Genomic DNA, 21,335 nt, shown 5'->3' with positions numbered 1-21,335 from the left:
ATCTTAATCCTTAGCCTTTGGTTTCTGTCTATCCCCCCCAAAAAATACATCATTTAGCACAGTAAGTTGCATCTATTCACTGGAGACCTGGTGGACACCCAGGACAGCAGCAGCTAAGTCTCCTCAGTCACTGCCAAATTAACCTATTTTTATTTATTCTCTTTATGGTCTTGGCAAGTGGTGAAGTGTAAGTAGTGCTCAGCCTCCCAGAGGATCACAATTGATTCTTTTTCAAGTGCTAAGAACCAATGGAACACCACATGCATTTATGTGTTGCTTTGTACCAGTTTTATATATTAAAACATGAATTTATTCTAGCTGCTACCTCTACAGACTTAGTGCTTTAAAATTAAGCAGCGCTCCTCATGAACCACACTTAACCTTACATTTTTGTATCACATTCATAATCACAGTATTCCTTCCTCTGAAAAAAAAAATAATCCTGCAACTACTTTCTACTTCCAATTAAAGTAGCTATACCGCACATGAATGTTTGTACAAAATCCAGCTCATTCTTCCACTGTTGTGTTGACTTAACTATCCAGGAACAATGCATCTATCCTTGTTTTAAGTAGAGCAGACTTGATTAAGGAAAAGTTATCCTTAACAGTGACTTCAATTAAAGGTTACTTTCAAAAGTAAAATAAATTAGATTTATCAACACATCACATACACTGTGATTTCACTTTTATGAAGAGTTTTGCCTAGTTCTTTTCCTTCTGATCATGCCAAAAATGATAATGCTTAATAATTAACTACAAACACTTCTTAATTCATTGTTTACATTCCACTTATCAGTGAAACTCAGTTCTGCAGAGTATATCTATAAACACTGCTTATGATCCCTGGTTCCTGAGGAAATCCCACAGAGGCACAGGCTTAAAACTACGACCATGACAATATGACAACATTATGAGTTGACATGTCAAATGTAGTTCAGCACTTACATAGAAAAACCAAAAGCTCAGGAATTTCCTTCCAGAGTTCTGACAAAACAATAAGAAGCAACAGAATAATAATGTAGAAAAGGATAGAATAGAGAAAAAAAAAAATACAGTTAAGATTTATATTAATTACTAAAAATGTCCTTGCAGAAAGAAAAAAAACTAAATGATAATAATTAATATTAAGTTTGTCTAGTTTAATAAATTTAACTTATTTAATTATTAGGGAAATGTGAAAAAAAAATACATTTTAAGAAGTCTACAAATGTAGTGTCATCAATAAGACAATGACCATATCAACATCATCTTTGTGGTGTAGCTAGGGATATTATTTCACACCAAGTTATCAAGGAAAACCTAATAAATAATATTACCAAGACTGGCAAAGCAATATGTTTAGACAAAGGATTTCTTTGCTTTCCTGTCTTCAGAGAATACCTGGGTATTACAATACCTCCAATCCCTCAGGAATGAATGCCTCACATTGTTAAAGATATTCTCTTTCTGAGGGTGCCAACCTCCAGATTATTAAAAAACATAATAGAGTCATATCTGTCCCTATTAAAAAAATCATGGCACATCCTTAACAAATGGGTTGCTTATGGTCCTCTCTCCAGATTTCACCTTCAGCAACCAAAGCACTCTAGGAAGCTCTAGGAACAAGTTTAGTTTACCTAAGTGGGTGACAATAGCGATGGAGATGCAGGTTTAAGCATAGGCTAGCAACACAAAGAAGCAACAAATGTTCCCAGTCAGCTCATAAGAACCTCAGAAAAAAAAAAAAAAAAAAAAAAAAACACTCTAACAACACATAGGAATCCAACATCAACACTGTTGGATTCAGCCACTTGACTAAACAAAACATAAATAGTAGACACTAACAAAGAGATGGGTTTGTGCTTCTCTTTTCTGAATAAATTTGTCCTTCTCACACATATATTACCCATAGATCAATATTCAACAATAATGAAATTGTACTTTAATGTCTTCTTAACCCTCAGCATTTCTAGAGTCTTGTCAGGTCTTGCTAAACAGGCTCTTCAGAGTAAACATTATTGAAGAAATCTCACAACATGGACGGATCTTTTTAACTGGAGTCAAAACACTTCTTTCTCTTTTGATACCGCCTACAGAAAATCCTTCTTAGAATAGTGGGTACTCAGTAAACAATTTCTGCTACTGTGTTATAATTGTTCACATAGCAACACACTAACACTCTTGGGAGAATTTTTTTTGTTTCTTTTAATCTAAAAAAGCTTTCACAGATTTGAGCATTAGGTAGTTTCTTTTATTTCTTTTCTCTAGTTGTAGAGAAAGAAATAAAATAGTTATTCAAGATGTGTCATATGACTCTAAACTATCTGCTTTTACCCCTTCAATACATGAGAAAGTTTTAGACAGCTACCTTTGATATTTTTGTTCCCATTCTCTAAAACTACTTCCTGTTAAAGTTATTTAAGTTTTTTTTCCCCCCCTTTGAAATTATTGAATTGCAAACGAAGCAGGCTCCTGACTACAGCAGTTTAGGCTCAGTATATCTTAAAGGCTTTTGAGCCCATGAGAACATTTGAAATTGCATTTCCTAGGAGTACCTTTCAGTCTGCCACCTACCCATGGTGCTCCAGTTTGCCTTGATCATCAGACTCATTGCTTCTTAAGCAGCTCACATGAGATCTGGGAAATCTGCTCAGTGCCCTCAGTGTGCTACTGCTACTGTCCTCAGCGTGCCTCCAGGCCCTGCGTGACTCTTTCATTATACTCCTGCAATGGCTTCCTCATTCTCTCTAACTTGCATGTCACAAATGATGTTCGTACTGGTACTTCACAGCTAGTTGCATTTCATCATGAAGATCTAAAAGTTTTTAATTTTCTTCTGGAAGAAATGATCTGAATAAAAATGTTGTTTTTAATGCTGAAGAAAAATATTGACCAGGTAGGAAGTTAACCACAGATGCACCAACCATAGTCACTCTTTCACATTTTTCTACAAACCTACAGATATCAAAACAGTCTCCAAGCAAAATTCAGCTTGCTACTTCAATGGAAGACATTGGTCTTCACCAACTTGCAGCTCTACTCTGCTTGGGGAATCCTGCTAAGAGAAAAGTCATCACTGCTGCAGAGAGGCATACAGTGCCATGGGAGCCTCGCAGCAGCAGGCAGAAATGCCACAATCAATAGCACTGGCCGTAATGGGAGAAAAAACAGTTATCACAACCAAAGGAGATGGGAAATTCTAAATTTACTCTACTCTATTTAGCACTGTCAGAACTTTGGTCTCACCCTAAAGATTTGGGAAAGCAAAACTATTCCAGGATTAGAGGCAAGGCAAGAGCTCAAGATGCTTTCTTCCACATTTCCCTTCTCCTTAGTGACCCCTGTCTGCAGGGCTACAGATAATGGCCTCACCCTCACAAGGCGAACAAGTAGGCTGGTGTGACAACCCCTGCTTCAACACAGGATGACAGCACAGAAACTGTGACAGTCTGGGTATATCAGATATTAGTAGCAACTCTGTAGTCCTGAAAGCTGTGTAGTCCTGAAAGAAAGTTCCATCAGGGCAAATAATCCACTCCAGCATCTCAGAGATGAGACACCAGAGTCAAGCAGTGCCCGGCTGTCTGTCACCTTGGATCCTCTGCTGCCTTCTTTAGGTCATGAAGGCCAGGCCTGTTCGCTGTGAGGCACTGCTCCTCTCAAACCTTCATGGCTTGGAGAGACAAGCCTCCCATGAGCATGCTGCAGCTTCTAGAGAGTTGCCACAAAGTTCAGAAAATCTTTTTTCTGTAACATATAATAATGCTTGAAGCTTTGCAAGATATGTCAAGATACGCCAGAAAATCACCCGCAAAAAGACTTTGTAGACTACTAGAAACATTTTTAGGCAATATGCACCAAGAATGCCGAACTTGCATTTTAAGCATACTTTCACGCTTCAAGCTCTGATAAATAGTTGGAAAAAATTACATGTTCATTCATTTTTATTACACCAAACTATTCAAAAAAAAAAAAATGTCTTTGAGGTGAAACCTAGCCACTAGGAATTTCCAGTCACTCCCAACACAGTCTTGACCACACCAGGATATCAAATAAAAGCCACAAGACTTGTTGACATTTCAAATAATTAAAAAGGCACACAAACACACACAAGGCCATCATTATTTTTATCTTTATAGGATCATTCTTCTTTTTCTAGAGCAAAATCCAAATTAATAACAAAAAAAAAAGGGGGGGGGATTTAAAAATAAAAAGCAGCATTGGGAACGGTTTCTTTGTTACTTTGTTGTTGTTGTTTGTTTTGTTTTTTATTATTTCCCCAAGAGCTTAGTAAGAAAGGCTGCTTTTTGAAGGAGTCTGAACTTATAATTGCTACTAGGGATAGCCAAGTAAACAGGAAGAAAAATCGATCAGAATATCAATTTTGCACACGCTGGAGGACATTGAAGTTTGGCTAATAAGATCAAGAAAGTCAGAACATCACTAATTAGCTACGTTATTGATAAAAACAAGAGAAGAGCATGAACTTCGTATATTATAGCTGTTGTTAAACCTTTAACTGTACCCAATTAACAGTATAAAGTAGCTTGCAAACACCAGGTCAAGCATAATTGTCTGTTCATTTGTATCTGTATATTTTGTATAAAAACAAATCCTCCTGTGGTCTGGGGTTCATTTGCTTATAGAAATTAATTAGGAAAATCTCAAAACTATTGACTGGTTCTTGCCCTGCCCACAATAACTCAGAAGTCTCCTTGACACTGCACTGATGTGGCGACAACAGCCAGCAGCACTATTTCAGGTCATCACTTCATGAAAAGGTAATTGCAGCTTGAATATGGAAGGCTGGGAAGTTTGTCAAGTACCCACTTTATAATGTGAAATTGTACCTAAGATAAGGACTAGTGTTGTGTTGTGTTGTGTTTTGTTTGTTTGTTTTAATTTACTTGCCTCTTTTGAGTATTCAAGGAGCTTTAAAGATCAACTCTGTTGAGATCTGTTAATAACATCTGATGAAGACCCATACAGCTAGCCCTTTTGCCTCACTCCCACAGTACTTATCAGCATAGATAGCGTGCTGATCTCTGGATCCCTTGACGTCACTGACAAAGCTTCAATGGACTTCACTGTGTGCAGAACTGAAATGCCCATAGATTTTCACGCTGTTTAGTTTTGACTGTTTTGCTGGAAGATACATTCATCATTGCAAAACAGTTAAATGGGAAAGCTGGAAGAAATAACTCCTGACATGTATTTCTTGAAATGCACTTACTGTGCTTCTGAAAAACTGTTTCAAAAAATAAATATGTGCTACCCGGTTTGTCAAGTAAACACAAAGAGAATTTAATGCTGCATTAACTCTAATGCTGCTGGGTTTGGTTTGGTTTGGTTTTGATAACAGAAACTAATACAACGGCAACTAAAGGTATTGTAAGAGAAGGATGACTGCAGTGAAATCATCCTACCACTCCTTGAACACAAGCAACTGGAGGAGTTTGATCCATATTCATGTTGAGACTGCCCATGAAAATCTCAATAACCAAGTCAGCATTTTTCCATAAAAATACTAATTGTGAAATTAGCACAACATTTGGTTTGCTTCCACTCGTACAAATGAGGTGAGACCCCGTGCACTTACTGCCCCTTATGCTGAGAGGCTCCTATCTGGGAATGACAGATGCCAGCTGATTACAGGCTGCAGCGATCTCCTGATCATCAGCTGAAACACTGATGTCATTACTTGTCTACTCCCTTTACACATGTAAATGTAAATGGGATTTCTACCTCTGTTGAAAGGTTTCAAAGGGACATTTAATGACAGCTACAATGGATGTAGGAGGATACCTGCCTGTGGCTGCTCCCTGGCATTTTTAATGTACATTTCCTTCTGCAGCTGCTTTCATTTTCCTCAGATTCTGCTGGAGATCCTCCCACAGAAAGGGCGAGTTCTCCTCTAAACCACAATGTTAAAAACAGACTGCTTACTAACGTGCCATTTTGTTGTTGTAAACTACAGCTTCCTTCTACACAGCACAATCTCAACATACCCTATAATGCAGCCACAAGGCTGGTAAAAACCAGAAGTCTAAAGAATCTGAAGCAAAAGCACATTTTCTTTAGTCTCTTCTGTTTCCTCTGCTTTGTTTCACACCACTGAATTTTGAGAGGTTGCTTTTGAAGGACAACTTCATTGATTTAAAAATAAAAATAAAAATAAAAAAAAGAAATTGAGAAAAAGAGGATGAAAAGAGAGGAAGAAGAAGAAACAAAAGAAAAAAAATGTTTTAAATGAATCCTTGTATCAAAAAGCTGTATGCCATTCACAGGTTTCCATGATGCAATGAGTCTCAGTTAGAACTGGGAGCTAGTAAAGATTTCATCCTACATTTTTTTAAACCAGCAATCAGGTAAGGTCTATATAACTCACTGTCCATGCAATTAATTTTAATAGAAATAGCCTGGGAAGTGCTCCCAGGTGACAGGCACCAGCAATAAGCAAATAGTAAGCTGTTCATGTTGAGATGCTCACTTGTCTATCTGCAACATACAGCTCTGTTTGTAACTCTGGTCATTAGAGAGGACACTAAAGAACACTTGAGTAGAACCTGCAACAGGACACTCCACCCCCTCTGGTTTGTCAGATTCTTGTGTGGTTTTTTGTTGTTGTTGTTTTGTTTTGTTTTGGCTTAATTATCCTAATCCTTTCAGTTCCTGGGAAGCAGAAAATCAGTAACAGACTGGACCATCAGTACCTCCAGCTTCTGTGGTATTTGGGCAACTCACAGACATCAAACACTGCTCTCGTGCCCCAGAGGGCGAACTGAGGTCCAGGCACCTTTCTCAAAGTCACAGAGGTTGTCAGGGGTGTAGATGGGCACTAAACCTTTGTCAAGTCTTCGACTAACACCTAAGCACTCCAGAGTAACCTTATATGCTGATTTCACTGGACTTACTGGAATAGCACTGGAATATTCTCCAAAGGTGCCATTTCCCTAGGACAACGCATAGGAAGCATAAATCTAATAGCAGCTCTGTTTACATTTAAAAAGAGCATTGCTGGAGGCTTTGATCGATTCTTTGTACAGGAGACATTTCACCTTCTGATAATTCAGCAGTTTCTAAATACAGGTTTCTGAAATTGCCCCCATAATACAGAAAGATTAATTAATAAGTAATCCACCAAATATAGAAAATATATTGTTTAAATGGATCTATGGATCTATTGCAAAGGTATTGTGGTAAGAACTTGTCATTAGCCATTTCTCGCTGGTTATTTCAAAAACGCATTTTCTTACCATTAGTGTTCAGGGCTACCAATAAAATGGACCATAAAACATATGAGAAATTCATCTACGTTGATCCCACCTCACATTAATAGTAAATCTAAAGAATTGTGTTGGACACGACAGAGACTGAAACCCTACTTGCAACTCTTTTAATTTCAGACAGCCCAAGTCATTGCACTTTGTACCTCAATTTACTGTTAAGGAACGCGACCACTATTTTAAATCTTATTGTTTCTCAAATGTATCATGAAATATTCTGTGAGTAGTTTCATCAACTGCAGTTGATTAGGCTACTTTAAGCACTGTGGCAACGTATCAGGAACGGAAATGGCATTCCATTCTTTGAAATGAATGGAATGGGGGAAAAAATAAAGAAAAAGGAGCTCATTCCCAGATTATAAATATTAATATGTTAAACTTCAGTATCTAGAGAACTGAAACAAAGCAAATACTGAGAAGGGACAATGTAGCACCTGGCCAAAACAGGTAGCCTCAGAAATTAAGCTTTATGTACAAATGATTTTCAAGAAACTATAACTTCTGATTTTAAAATTGGAAATGAGCAATGATGGCCATGCCTGTATTGCTAATGGCACCCAGCCGAGCCCTTACACCCAGTGGCATGGGTGCCTCATGCCCTCACTAATCAGGGGCCTTCCAGTCACCTCCATGGTTGGACAAAGCTAGATGGCCCCACCCGGTGTCTTTATGAAACAATTATTTGTATGTTTATTTAGTTCAAAGTGCCTAAAATCCCGTGAGAGCTGTGTCACAGCCTCTCAGGCTCATTTTAATGTCAGAGCACTGCAAAAGTGCGTGGCATACCTTGGTTGTGCTGTGGATGCACACAGATGGCACGTGAAGTTGTCAGCCGTGACGAGGTGGCACTGGAAGCCTGTACAGGAATCAAAGCAACACGCAGTCCTGCAGCTGTCCTGACCATGTCACAGCGAGGTGGGTCTTGGGTGAGCTGCTCCCCAAAACTGCACCCAAGCTCTGGCTCAGACGGACAGAACTAAATGACTGACTTAGAAATAAAAAAAGCAGGGGTTGAACTGACTTACAAACAAGGAACTGGGGCTTGGGAGATAAGTTACTTAGAATTTGTCATGTGCCCTATACTCTTTCTGACAGAGTGAAAACAGGACTAAGCTGTAAAAACATTAGGCATGAAATATAATGATTGTAAAGCTATTTAAAGGAGCTAGAACATCCACAGCTATGTGTTTCTTGGGTCTTGCATTTGAAGTGAAATCATAAGAAGAATTTATGTTGGCATCAGAGCTCCAGAATAAAACCCTAAAACCTATGGGTTCTGAAATAGATACCAAGTCCTTTGTTTCTATTTTATTGTTGTGCTACACGGTGTACCTACCACCACGATCCAAGGGATATCACATCAATATCTCCAGACAGCTGTTAGGTGGCTGTTAGCACCATTTTCGTCAGTAACTACAGAATGTCAGCAAATTGAGAACATAAAAATGCTTCCAGTCCTATGTTTTCAGAGCATTTATTATCAAGATTTAACTTTGAATTCAACTTAGTTTTAAGTCTGTACAGGAGAACAAAGTCCCTGGTTAATTTTCCCTCCATGTTTATGCATTTAAGCATTTTTATGATGCTTAGCACAGACATGGACCTCCACACTGGAACTCGGAAGCTCTGATGGGAACACTTTCTGTCTGGTCACTCTTTAACCATCCAACTCTGTCTGGGGAAAAAATCTTGGGAATAAATAAGCATCATGATAACAAGTAGAAAAGGAAGGGAGGAAGGGGAGAAGAAAAAGAAAAAGAAAGAATGAAAGAAAGAGGAGAAGAAAAAATAAAAAAAAAAAAAGGAAGGAAAGAAGTGAAATTCACAAGCATCTGTGCAATGTCAGCACTGTGGCATAAGCTCCTTTGGAAGATGACGCCCACTCTACAGTCGCATTAAGGAAAGGAGATGAAGACTCACAGCTATAAATAGATCAAAGATAAGGTTTATCTTATCTTAGCCTCTACAAAACTAATTTTCTTATCAAATACTTTGCTGAGAATTATATTTTCAATAGTATGTAGCAAAACTGAAAGAAAATGTAAATAGACCATTTCTTGAAAGCACAGACTCCGAAGTATCTTAGAGGGGATCTGTTTGGTCAGCTTTGTTTTGTTCCTTTAACTCTCTGAGATACTCTTCCTTAATGCACAACATGACGAGCTATACAATCTCATGTGTGGCCAAGGTATTAGAGCTTGGCTCCCAAATAGCTCCACGCTGTATAGGCTTCATTTTGCAAAGCGAATGGTGGCTGCCCACACATACACACCTGAAGAAACATGCAAAAGTGCATGTTTGTGCAGGGCATACTTTAAATTTGTGTTGACTGAAGATTAAAAAAAAAAAAAAAAAACTTCAGGAATTCCCTTCATGGCTTTCCAAAGCCTCACTTCATTTCTCTGTGCGCTGTGACTTTCTAGAATATTTTTAGGGCATGGGGCTGTTTTTGAAAGACCTCTTAACTCTTGTAACTTGTTTTACAAGCATAAATCAGACCATGTTGGCCAACTCCTTCCATAACACGACTGCACCTTTAAATACCACTAATGCCAGATGGTCTCAGCATATAAAGCAGCATGAGACAACATATTAATGCTGCTCAAACAAGCGACTTGTGCTAGCAGCAGACCAATGAAATCAGTCTCAGGCTGCTAATCCTCTCTGTCACCATGGCTACATCTATTTCAGACAATTCTTCAATTTTCAAGTCAGATGAGCTTGTTGGCTCTTAAACTTCTCTGTTCGGGGGTTATGTTATCAGAGACTTTTCTTTTTGCATGAACTGCTGTTAGCAGTATCCTATATTTCCGTTTATTTATAGGTTTCTCCAATAGAAATTTGTACTACTTGATTTACACTAAAGATTTGTACTATTTCCACTACAGGTTTGCCCCCCCTAACTGTAACACATAAAACTCTGCAAATATAGGTGTCTTTATTGCGACTCTCCCTGCCAGCCCTGGAAGAAAAGGGAGAATCGGTACCACCCTATCAAAGCAGGTCACAAAACAATAAAAAATACGTACATCGACAGCAGGTAAATGGGGAGAAGCTCTCAACTCCTCCTCACCGTATGCCTGTTAGCATAGCTGAGCCAGCACTAATACTGGGGCTGCTTGCCACTGGGAAAAGGAGAGAGGAAGCAGGTAGGAACTGCGTCTTGGAGGCAGATCAAATGCTGAGCCACACACCATCTATCAGGTACGTGTACTGAGCACGTGGCATCAGCACACGCTCATCTAAAGCAAGGGATGATGTTCCCTGTCACGCAGGTGAGAAGCTGAGGCACAAGGAGAAGATGTTCTTATCCAAAAACACAAGAGAAATGTGGTAAAGCCAGAAAAGAAATTAGGCACCCTTTATCACAAGACCACTTCTTCTCTGCAAAGCAACTTCCTACAATGTCAGTGTGAAAAGATTATACACAGGGTAGCTGAGCTCCCGACTCCACAGCTTCCTTTTTCTCTCCACCCTGCTATGTACTGATGTCATGAAAAAGAAAGAAGAAATTTTATTCCGAAAAGCATAAACTTGGATTGCTCATTGCTTAACTGCAGGCTATTTCAGAACGGAAGCTGCATTTAGCCTTCTTTTTTAAGGGTACGCATGCAAGCAGGCCTGAGCTTTAGGATTTACAAGCCTCCTGCTTAAAATGGAGATTCAGAGGTACAGCTCCCACCAACTTCAGTCTGACTTATGGATGCTCATCAGCTGGGTGGGAGGAGAAATTAAAGCACCATCCAGCTTGTATCAGAAGAAGATCTGACACAGAGTAAGCTTACCAAAAAGCTCCCTTTGAAGTTACTTTTTTTTACACGTGTAAGAAGTATATATTTAGCTCTTAGACCCATCCCATCCCAATTTTTGCAAAAATTTAAGCAAAACCTATTCCCTTGTGCAAAATGCAGAACTAGCCAAAATCCCAAAACCTTCATTTACCATAAGTAAAGAAGTTAATTTTGAATGACAGTTGTGCAAGGAATATACAGCTCATAATGCTGAAGGACAGCAACGTGCTAATGAAAGGCAATGACAAAGCTCCCTTTTGCTGTCTTTTGGGCTGCAAAAGTGGGAGGACATTCAAATGATGCGTCTTGCAGCTAGAAATCTCAGGGGGAAAATACGCAGTAACAAAACATATTTGTTATTTATTTATCTAGTAGCGTGACGACAACCATGCAAAAAGTTTTAACTTTGAAATACTTCACTGCCATTTTTGCTTTCTCTGCTTCCAAGCAGATTTTCTCATAGCAAAGCACTGCACAATTTCTCTTTTGTTTGGAGAGCCAATATGGCAAAGGTCAGGGTCACGCTTTCCAGATACCATAAAAATCTACTGGATCATTAAATCGGCATGTCGGCAAGGATGACTTTGCCAAGAAAGAGTTTGTTAAATCTTGGCCACGCAGCCACGTGTCCCATCTGACCAAACAACGCCCTTCCTTGGCTTTAAGGCAGATCCACGTGGAAGCGTAAGCATTAAAAATGGCACACGATGGCTATTCTCGCTGCAGGCAGGCTGCAGCCAGGGCAGCACCTTTCTTTGGTTGTCCATCGGGCAGCTCACGGTCACAGTATGGAACAGCTCCACGTAACGGACAGCTATCCCTGCTACCATTATCCTGATTAGATTTTTTTTCAGCCTTTTAACTGCAAAGGCCTTTGGTGTCTTCATTTAGCCTCAGCATACCAGAAAGCAAGCTGCCAACCATCCTGATCCCACTGAATTTAGTGAATCCCATCTTTTGATTTGCAGCTTACCTCAAAATAAATGCAACTCCCCTGCTCAAAACTCTACCCATCATTTTAATTACCTACCCAGGAGTCTTGAAATACACACTCAAATTTTCACTTTTCCTTGATTCCACTAAATTTTAAGAGGACTCAGCTACAGACTTTTCCAATTGACCTCCCAACTGAATGGAAAAATAAGCACAAGTCCATGGTAACACACATATGAGACTTTTGTTTAAAAAGAAAATATAAACGTGACGTATGACATGGAGGAACATGAATTTAATAGCTATGGAGACTTAACAATACGAATTAATCTGCTGAGAAAACATCACGTTGGGCTCGTAAACAGCATTTTTTTTTTCCAAAGCAAGCATGTACAGCAAAACAAGAATTTTTAGACAATGAAACATGGTATTCATCAGGTCTTACCAATAAGCTCTTGCACATTTCTGAGTGAGCAGCCTGCCCAATGTCAGCAGCCCTCACAGTCACTGGAGAAGAGAGATGTTCAGGGCATGTCAGTTTGGGCACTGCAGCCCAACTAACATGTCTACCTACTAACCAGCAGAAAGATTATTGTATGAATATGAATGTACAGCACATAGGCTTGTACCCCCTTTGAAAGACAAAATTTAGAATTAACACAGAACTAGTTCTAAATTAGATTTAATTCTAACCTGTTGCATGAACCTAGCGGCAGCTCCTCTGTTACAGCAAAAAAAAAAAATGTGCTTTTACGAAATAGAAAGACCTGCTTTGCAGGTCTAAATTACAGAAAAATAATCAGTTTACCCTAAATAGAGTAAAAAAAGAATCAATATAATAGCAAAGTCCCTTTTTGAAACATCCCATGATTTCAACTTACATATTTAACAAAACATCTCACAAAATCTTAGGAAATCACTGCGCTGTACATACTCCTCACTAGTTCTCTGGAGTTCACATTAATTTCACCAGAATAAAACATCAATTTAACGCAGGCAACAACAGAACAGGCTCACCTCCTGTTTTCATTGGGAACTGCTATGGCATTCTGCAGGTGTGGGAGGGAAGAATAAGTTCCCTTTAAAAGAAATTGAGTCAAAGTAATCAGCACTTTCAAAAGGAGTAGGATTGTCAAAACCAGTCTGAGTCAGACCAACCAACTCAGAATGCTCTGCACTCCCAGACTAATTTTAAACCTGAAAAATAACATAGCTGCCTTCTGCGGAGTCATGCTATGCTCCTTGTGATTATAGCCTTTTTCACTACAGATCATTTGACCTTTTTGTTATTCCAGAAAGTAAAAGAGAAACTTTTTAGATGCAGTAGCTGGGATCTATAGTGCTTCTGCAGGTAACACATAGCCTCTCTTCACCCTTTTTAAACAATCTGACAAAAATGGAAGACATGAAATACCTCAGCCAGTGAAGCAATTTGGAGAAAGGGTATTAAATCTCTAGGAAACACTGCAGAGCCTGTCTAGCACAGCTGCCTAACCACGCTTACTGTAAGTTTCCATCCACTTCAATGGCAACGTGAATGGCATTACCAATTAGCTGCAAATGTGATCTATAAACATGCCTACCTCTCCTTTATTTGCAACAGTTTTGTGAGTAACAATATTTTTCTCTGGGTATTCTGTACCTCTATTTTTAAATGAGCATTAAAATCGGGATAGGAAGACACGATAAATCCAGAAATAACAAGAACGCATTAGTTAAGGAAGAAAATCTTTTTATTTTTGAAAAATTGTATGCTGCCAAGTAAATTTGAAATTCTCTGTAACTTCATGGGAAAGTTAATTCCAGCCCGTCAGCCTCCTGCAGCCTGAGCAAGGTGCAACCAGCCTCCACTTTGCCCTCGACCACCAGAACTCCCAGAAGGTGAGTCGGTAGCATATTCCCTGTGATGGAAAGAAACTGTTTCCTGATGCAAAAAAGAAACAAAATCCTATGCAGTAGGTAGACTTTGCATGGGGCACAACCCCATTAATGCGAGCTATCAAATAGCTCACAAGATTTTTATGTGCAAGTTCCAAGCGTAAGGAAAAGAAGCTTTACAAAGTCAAGTGCAATTAACTGTAATTGACAAAATTAGAGCAGCATCACCTGATGACATCGCTGTAACCCAGAGACGAGCTTCCTAACATCACCATCACTACCATGTCTCGCTGCCCACCCCAGTGCAGCATGCACCCAGCTGAAGAGGTGCCAGGTCCCAAGGTGACGCTCCAGGAGCACAGCAGGACCCTGCCCACACCATGCCGAGACCACAGCACCCTCATGCACAGCTGTTCCTCTTTGCTGCTGCTGGTTTTCTGGTTTTTGTTTTTCAAAAAAAAAAAAGCAACATTTTGCTCACAGCAATCTTAAACTGCCAAAATCATTAAAAAATAAAAAATAAATTATACGGGCTTCTGTTCAACAATGAAATACAAACATTGTGAACAACACTCTCCCCCCCATGTATTTGTCAGGTTTACTTACCACAACTTCTTGTCCCAGCAAGTGTTACCCCAGATGGCTGATGCCACAGCTGAGTGCAAGAGTGCTTCAATGACAGAAATAAAACATAGGTACGGTTTTTGTATTATCAGACAGATCTTGGATTTCCCCATTCATTTATACACAGCAGAGGGATGGTTTTCACTTCTCTTTCAGGCAGACTTCAATTACATTTTTGCAGGAGGAAGTGGCTCCAGTGCTTGCTGACCTTTCAGGGCAAGGCTGGGGCAGAGGAACATAAGAGCCCAACACCGGGCTCCTCTGTGGAACCAGCACAGGAGCAGGGGGGCATAACGTCATTTTGAAAGCCAAGCAGCTTATTTTGGCTCAGCACCACCAGTGACCCACCCAGCCCACCTCCCCGTTGTGCTAAGCAGGGTCTTGTACAGAGCGGTGGTGCCAGAGGTCAAGGCGGCCGGACTAGGCCTGGCGAGGCTGCTCACTGCCCTCCGCCATCACAACCACGGGGTCCTGCATTCAAAGACATCCTTCACCCACCTCACACACGGTGTGCTCGCCTCATCCCACTTTCACAGACGCTTGTGGGGTGAAGGACGAACAGCAGAATCATTACAATTGAAAAACTCTGAACTACGGGCTGGTCTGACAAACCACGAAACAATTGTGTTTGAAGTGCCAACATTCTCAAGATTTCCTCTGTGCTTTTCTCCAGCACGAATAATTTGATGAAGATGCCACAAATATGCCGATCATTTTGTTCTCACAAAGCCTGTATCTTCATCCATCCTCTCTTCTCTCCACTTGATGCAAAGGAAATGTTGAGGGCATGTATCTATACCACACGCAGCCAGTCAATTAATAATCTTTACTTGCAGAATTTAATAACAAAACTACAACACTGAAAAAATACATAAAAATCTTTGCTTGTTTTTTAAACAAAGAAGAAATTGAGATAAATTTTTAGCTACAACTTTTTCAGGTAAAGAACAAAAAATTAAGAATCTCCGATGTCTCATTTTCAACAGGTAGGAGGGAAGCGGTAATGGAGAGGACTTATCCTGCGCCACCAAAATCAATGGTACAAATGAGTCAGAAGTGGCAGCATGCCTAAACAAGTGGCTGAACATTAAAGGTGGAGGAATTGCTTTCAGCATTAATCGATTCTAAATATATTTCACTGCTATTAAAGAATACAAACTTATGCCCAAAATGAGCTTATTTATAGTCATAAAAAAGCCTTGCGAGATCAGCATCTACTTGGTGTCTTTTCAACAGAACATCAGATACCCAAAGCAAGAGTCTATTTGCTATATTTGCAAGTAGTCGCACCTGCACAACAATTAAGGCAAAACATTATTTACTTTGTCCCAGAAATAACCTGTGCTTTATTGTCAACTGTTCTGTTTTCCTTTGGTGCATCATCAGTTTCCCATCATCTCTTTCTCCTCGCTTTATCTCACCTTGCCCTCTGCTGTCTTCTGTCAACTTCGCCAATTTTTAGCAAGCACGGGGACCAAATTGTATTTTCTCACTGAATCAAAACCACTCCAAAATGATTTTGATTGTTTCGAGTCTCAGGTCATATAACACCTTTTACATCTAACCACTGATACAGGCTCATTCACATCTTGCTTTGCCTTAACTTTCTGCAAGGCACAGCTTCCTCAGTGTAGAGCTGTTTGTTCAGACATCTTCATTTCCAGGTTTTACTTCTCCTTATTCAATACTTTCTTTTCCATCAGCCTAAAGAAACCACTGCCACAATAAAAAAAAATTAAAAAATTAAAAAAAATAATCGCAAAATACTAGAATAAACTCCCTGTGGCATGAAGCAAAACGGAAACCTGAGTAGTGAAGTACTCACATCTGCAGAGGAGCTGACACATTCTCCTAGCATTCTCCTAGCAGGATCAGGAACTTTCAGCACTCTCCCACTTTTGACATTTAGCATGTCTCTGGGAAAAGTTCAGCAACTCTGACCCTCCAAGTAACTGATCTGTATTTCAAAGATTTGCCAAGATACTTGTAAATGCTTATGGACTTGCTCATATGGAGCTGCTCCGGCTTCTAATGTAGTACCAGGTCTTCAGAAAAAAAAAATAAAATAAAAAATCATCCCAGTTCCAGCAAAAGATGAGGCCTTAAGGCCTTAAGGATTCACTCTGGTTGCTTATTATAGATTTCTTCCAGTTGCTCTGGAATTCTAGAGTATGCTTCTATTTTTTTTTCCTATTTCTCTCCTGAATTTGTTTTCAATATCGCACAAGTATTACTAATTTATTTTGAAAAATAGCTGATATTCTAAAACAGAAGTTGATTCTTATGTCCACGTGTGACCAAATGAACTCACACAACACTGCACGGGCATAGCATACGTGTGCTTATGTAACGCATGCATGTATGTGCCGGATTTGATTTACTCAGTGCAAAGCCTCTTTACTCAGTATAAAGCATCTTTACTGATGCTCTGCTGACACTTCACAGATTTATTTTGTCATCAACTTGCTCACTAAGTGAGCAGAAACATTTTTTTGCGTGTTTTCATGGCGGCTCACTGGGTAGTTCTGGTGTCATCCCCGCATACTCACCAGGCTTACAGATGCATAAGCTCTCTACAGATCATAAACCAGTAAGTTGTATCTCATTTACACAGATATTTATTTAAAAATAAACCTTGTGACATATATCCTATTCTGTAGGAACAGGTTATGCTCAGGAATAACAAATCCTTCACCTGTCATGGAAAAAAGAAAAAAAAAATCTATACGCGTGCCTGTGTCTATGAATCTTCTGATCATTTTTTAATAACATATGATGACAAATCAGATGGTCCTGATCCTGGAAGCTTTAATCACCCAAAATATTCCTATTCCACCCTGGGAATCCAGCATGGCTCCTCACAGTGAGCAAGGATCCCCCCGCTCAGGTAAGAGCTGCAAAAGCAGCCTCACGGCTCCTGCCAAGGCTGGTACAAGGCTCCACTTCTTTTAACGCACAGCTTAAAAAAAAGCTCACATAGGAAAACAAACAGTGCTGCCTTTTACTGCACAGCAGAAGAAAGGGCACATTATTAAGAAGAAAGCCCCTCTAATACAAACAACCATGAGCATCACGGTGGTGTGCTTGGGCTCTGGAACAGAGCAGCACAGATGCTGTCAGTGCCTTTATGATTATTTCAAAGGAGCACAGCCCTAGCTAGGCATGAGTCTGTCCTTCCTGAAGGGATCCCGAGTCTCTCATGTGCCACTGCAGATAACGGAGGCTGCAGCAGCTCTCTGCTTTTCTGAGCAATGCCCCGTACCTGGCAGAAGGAGACGGAGGATTTAAATAAAGCAACGAGCATGCTCTGGTTCAAATCCTGGTTAATCCTCGGGGGGGGGGGGGGGAGCAAACCACACACACAGTATCTTCAGCATCTACCACTACAGATCGCCAGTGCTCATCACATTCCCCATGTGATTTGGGCACTAAAACATGTGGCTTTTCCATCCGCTGGCCTCCTTTTGTGAGGGACCCAGCACACTGTAGGAAGCACGGAGCGCCCTTTGTGCTCCCCACAGCTTATGTGTGGGTGCAGCCCAGAGGAAAGGTTCACTTCTGCGGTTTGATATCGCTCAGTGACATACAGCCGGATTGTCTTCTCCCTGGGCCCTGCGACGAGCCCTTCCCCACATCCCCGACAGCAGCAGCAGCAGCAGGAGAAGGAGCCTCCATCTCTGACTGCACACAGAGCTCTTTTTCTCCCCGTCTCAGCTGGCTTGACGGAAGCAGCAAATGGAAGAGCTGCAGCCGACTGTCCCCTGCCAGTCACTCAGTTACAGCAGGGGCCGTGCCTCGTTTTAGCATGCAAATTGCGTGGCGGTGACAGGTTAAGCCTTAGCTTCGGGATCACCCTTTGCATCGAGATGGCAACGCACCACAGACAAATTGTTCGGCTTTCACTGCAATTCCTACACACTTTTATTGCAAGATGATGCTTTGTTACCCTGCCTCCCTCTCGTGTCTTCCAATAAACGACCTCTAAATGCCACCAGCAGCCCTAAGCGGTCAGTAAAAACGTGAGCCCCCTGAGGATGCCGAAAGTTGGGTCCAGCTCCGGAGGCTGCAGGGACCCGCTCCGGGGCGAGCCCATCTCCAGCTACAAACCCGGCACTCGGGGCCTGCTCCGAAACCCCCGGAAGGGCGAGGGGACAACCGCAGGTGCCCCACTCAGGGTCCCGGCTCTTCCCTCCGGGGGTGGCAGCACCCGAGGTGCGCGCCCCCCCCCCCCCAAATGTCCCCGTCCCCCCGCCCGTCCCCGCGCCGCCGCCTCACCGGGCTCATGCTCGCCGGGTCGGTCGGACAGCTCGATGACCAGCAGCTCCCGGCCCTCGGCGCTGCGCCCCACCGTGTAGATCCTGCTGACGGCCGGGCACTGCAGCCACACGGCCACCAGCGCCTCCCGCAGCTCGGCGTAGCGGTGGTACTCGAAGGAGATGCCCTCCTCGGAGCTCAGCCGCCGCCGCCGGCTGGCGCCGCCCGCCCCCGCCGGCTCGGCCGCCCGGCAGGCAACGAGCAGCCCGCACAGAGCCAGCAGCACCCGAGCCGCCATCCCCGCACACGTACAGGCTCCCGCCGGCCCGGCAGGGAGGGAAGGACGGACGGACGGACGGACAGAAGGAGGGAGGGGCGGCGGGAGGAGCCGCGGCAGCCGCAGGAGGGGGCGGGCCGCCCAGCCCCGCCGGCACCTGCTGCCGCCCGGGCTGCTCGGGGCGTTTCTGCACCCTGGGGCATGACTCGGGGAAACTGAGGCTCAGGAGGGGTTGCTGAGGTCATGGAGGTCGTCAAGCACCACATCCAACCTTTCCTTGAACGCCCCCAGGGACGGTGACTCCACCTCCCTGGGCAACCCCTTCCAACGCCTGACTGCGCTTTCTGAGAAGAAATGTCTCCTCATTTCCCACCCGAACCTCCCCTGGCACAACTTGAGGCCCTTCCCTCTAGTCCTATCACTGGTTACCTGTGAGAAGAGACCGACCCCCAGCTCCCCACACCTTCCTTTCAGATATAGAGAGCCACCACCACCTCCACTGAGCTCTGATGCTGCAGGACAGCAGAAAACATCGTTTTTTTTTTTCAACCTGCTTTTACCAATGTAGGTGTTTAGACTACATCAAAACTGCCCCAAAACAACAACCCGCAAAAGAAAAATGCTAAAGAGCAATTTCCATAGCAGATTTTTTTTAAAGGACACAAAGCCTCATTTGAAAATTTCCAGAGGTTCAAAATACTGAAGAGTTTGAAAATCATACATCCAACCCGTCTCTACAAAAAGAACCTCATCCCCAGTTTGACACCTCTTTTACCATCTTCTAACTTAAAAGGGTGAGCTTGTGTAACTTCGCTTGGCGATACCAGCTTGGAAACTCATCCAGCATCTGAAACTCACACCTGAACATGCACTTACGATAAAAAAAAAGCCAACATATTCAACTTCCCTGCCCAGTTTAATTCCAGGAGCACAACCATGCACAAAAACACCTTCTGAGTGGTCCTTGGAGCCTTCAGCTTTCCTTTCTTACTGCTGGAAAACTGTGCGAGATGACCATCATATTGTGCATGGTTGTGCTCCTGGAATTAAACTTTGGACTGGTGAGGACTGGGTGAGGTGATTTTTGGTTCTCGCTATGAAGATACACACCAAAAAACCCAGGGCTGACAGTCAGGACACTGAAACATACTGAGTGCACAAGAACATACACATTTAGGATGTAGAGACAACCCGGTATGTTGGTTCCTCATTCCACAATCTCTGTTTAGATCTAGAATCACTGAACAGCCATTCCTCTGACTTTCTCATCTCAAGCAGCACGAATTGCCTTACAAATTTGTTTATGACTTCAGGCCACTTTAAAATTACATGCAAATGTGCAACACCCTCAGAGCTCCAAGATGAATTGCAAATAAAGGTAGCTGGCAGAGCCTTCAAAAGATTTATATTCTTTAACTGTTTTGTGGGCTATGTACACTGCAGGCTAAATATTCTTTTCTCTGCCACTTTCCTTTATGCCTTATACATAAAGCAAATAAATCTGCTGATGCTGTGGTTTTAGACTTACAGTGTCATTTCCTGGAGAACTTTCTGATCAGTCAAACAGAACTCTGTGCAGTGTAGCAACTCTTACTGGCTTCCCTTCAGATTTGTTCCCCCAAAATGCGATGCCATTAAAAAATAGGAGTGGGCTCAGAAATCAGCTTTTTCTTCTAATCTATTCAAGCAGTTAATTCCACTACATCAAATTAGTATCATGACTAGACCTGCACAGGTTTACATTAATTTCTACATTTATTAACACTTCCCCTTCAAAAAACAAACAAATCAGAGAATGAGTACTTATAAAAACACATGCACATATCCTTCTTTTGTAGAACAGGGCATTATATTCCATGAAATATGTTGTTCTGAGTTCACATACAGAACTGAGTAGGAGGAATAAAGTGATGTCTTCCACTTTATTCAACCCATCGCCATATTTTCCAGTTCAAAGACAATGAGCATCTTCACAGCCAATGGCCAAACTTCTTTGTAGCGTGCAAAAAGGTTTTGCACTTGCTTTAGTCTTAGAGGAATACTCTAACCCCAACGGCATTCCCAGGCTGTACTCATAACCAGGCTCCTGGGTCTGGCCTCGGTAAGTTACTAATACTCATTAGAGCAGAGAACAGATCTCAAGGGCTCCCTGTCCAGAAAATCAGCAGATTTCAGATCAGTTTTACTTCTCCTATATGACACTGAATAGTAGATTATATTTCATTAACAGATGCAGCCTAAATAATTCGGTAATGGTGAAAAAATTTCATTCTCATATATATATATATATATATCTGTATGTAGACATATC

The 21,335-nt window shown here is 41.6% G+C and overlaps 1 protein-coding gene across 1 annotated transcript in view; it reads right to left on the bottom strand.

Moving 5' to 3' along the window:
- CPE (carboxypeptidase E) overlaps positions 1-19,115 on the bottom strand; it is a 57,512-nt gene extending 38,397 nt beyond the window's left edge. The window contains exon 1 of the mRNA XM_035324372.1: positions 18,769-19,115. Within this exon, the coding sequence (XP_035180263.1) occupies positions 18,769-19,045 (277 nt within the window). The 5' untranslated portion in view covers positions 19,046-19,115. The remainder of the gene's footprint in view (positions 1-18,768) is intronic.
- Positions 19,116-21,335: the final 2,220 nt, after the last annotated feature.

This window comes from Oxyura jamaicensis, chromosome 4 (assembly GCF_011077185.1).
Source record: "Oxyura jamaicensis isolate SHBP4307 breed ruddy duck chromosome 4, BPBGC_Ojam_1.0, whole genome shotgun sequence".
NCBI lineage: Eukaryota > Metazoa > Chordata > Aves > Anseriformes > Anatidae > Oxyura > Oxyura jamaicensis.
Note: the sequence above shows the minus strand (reverse complement) of the source record. Positions and strands in the feature narration are given on the sequence as shown.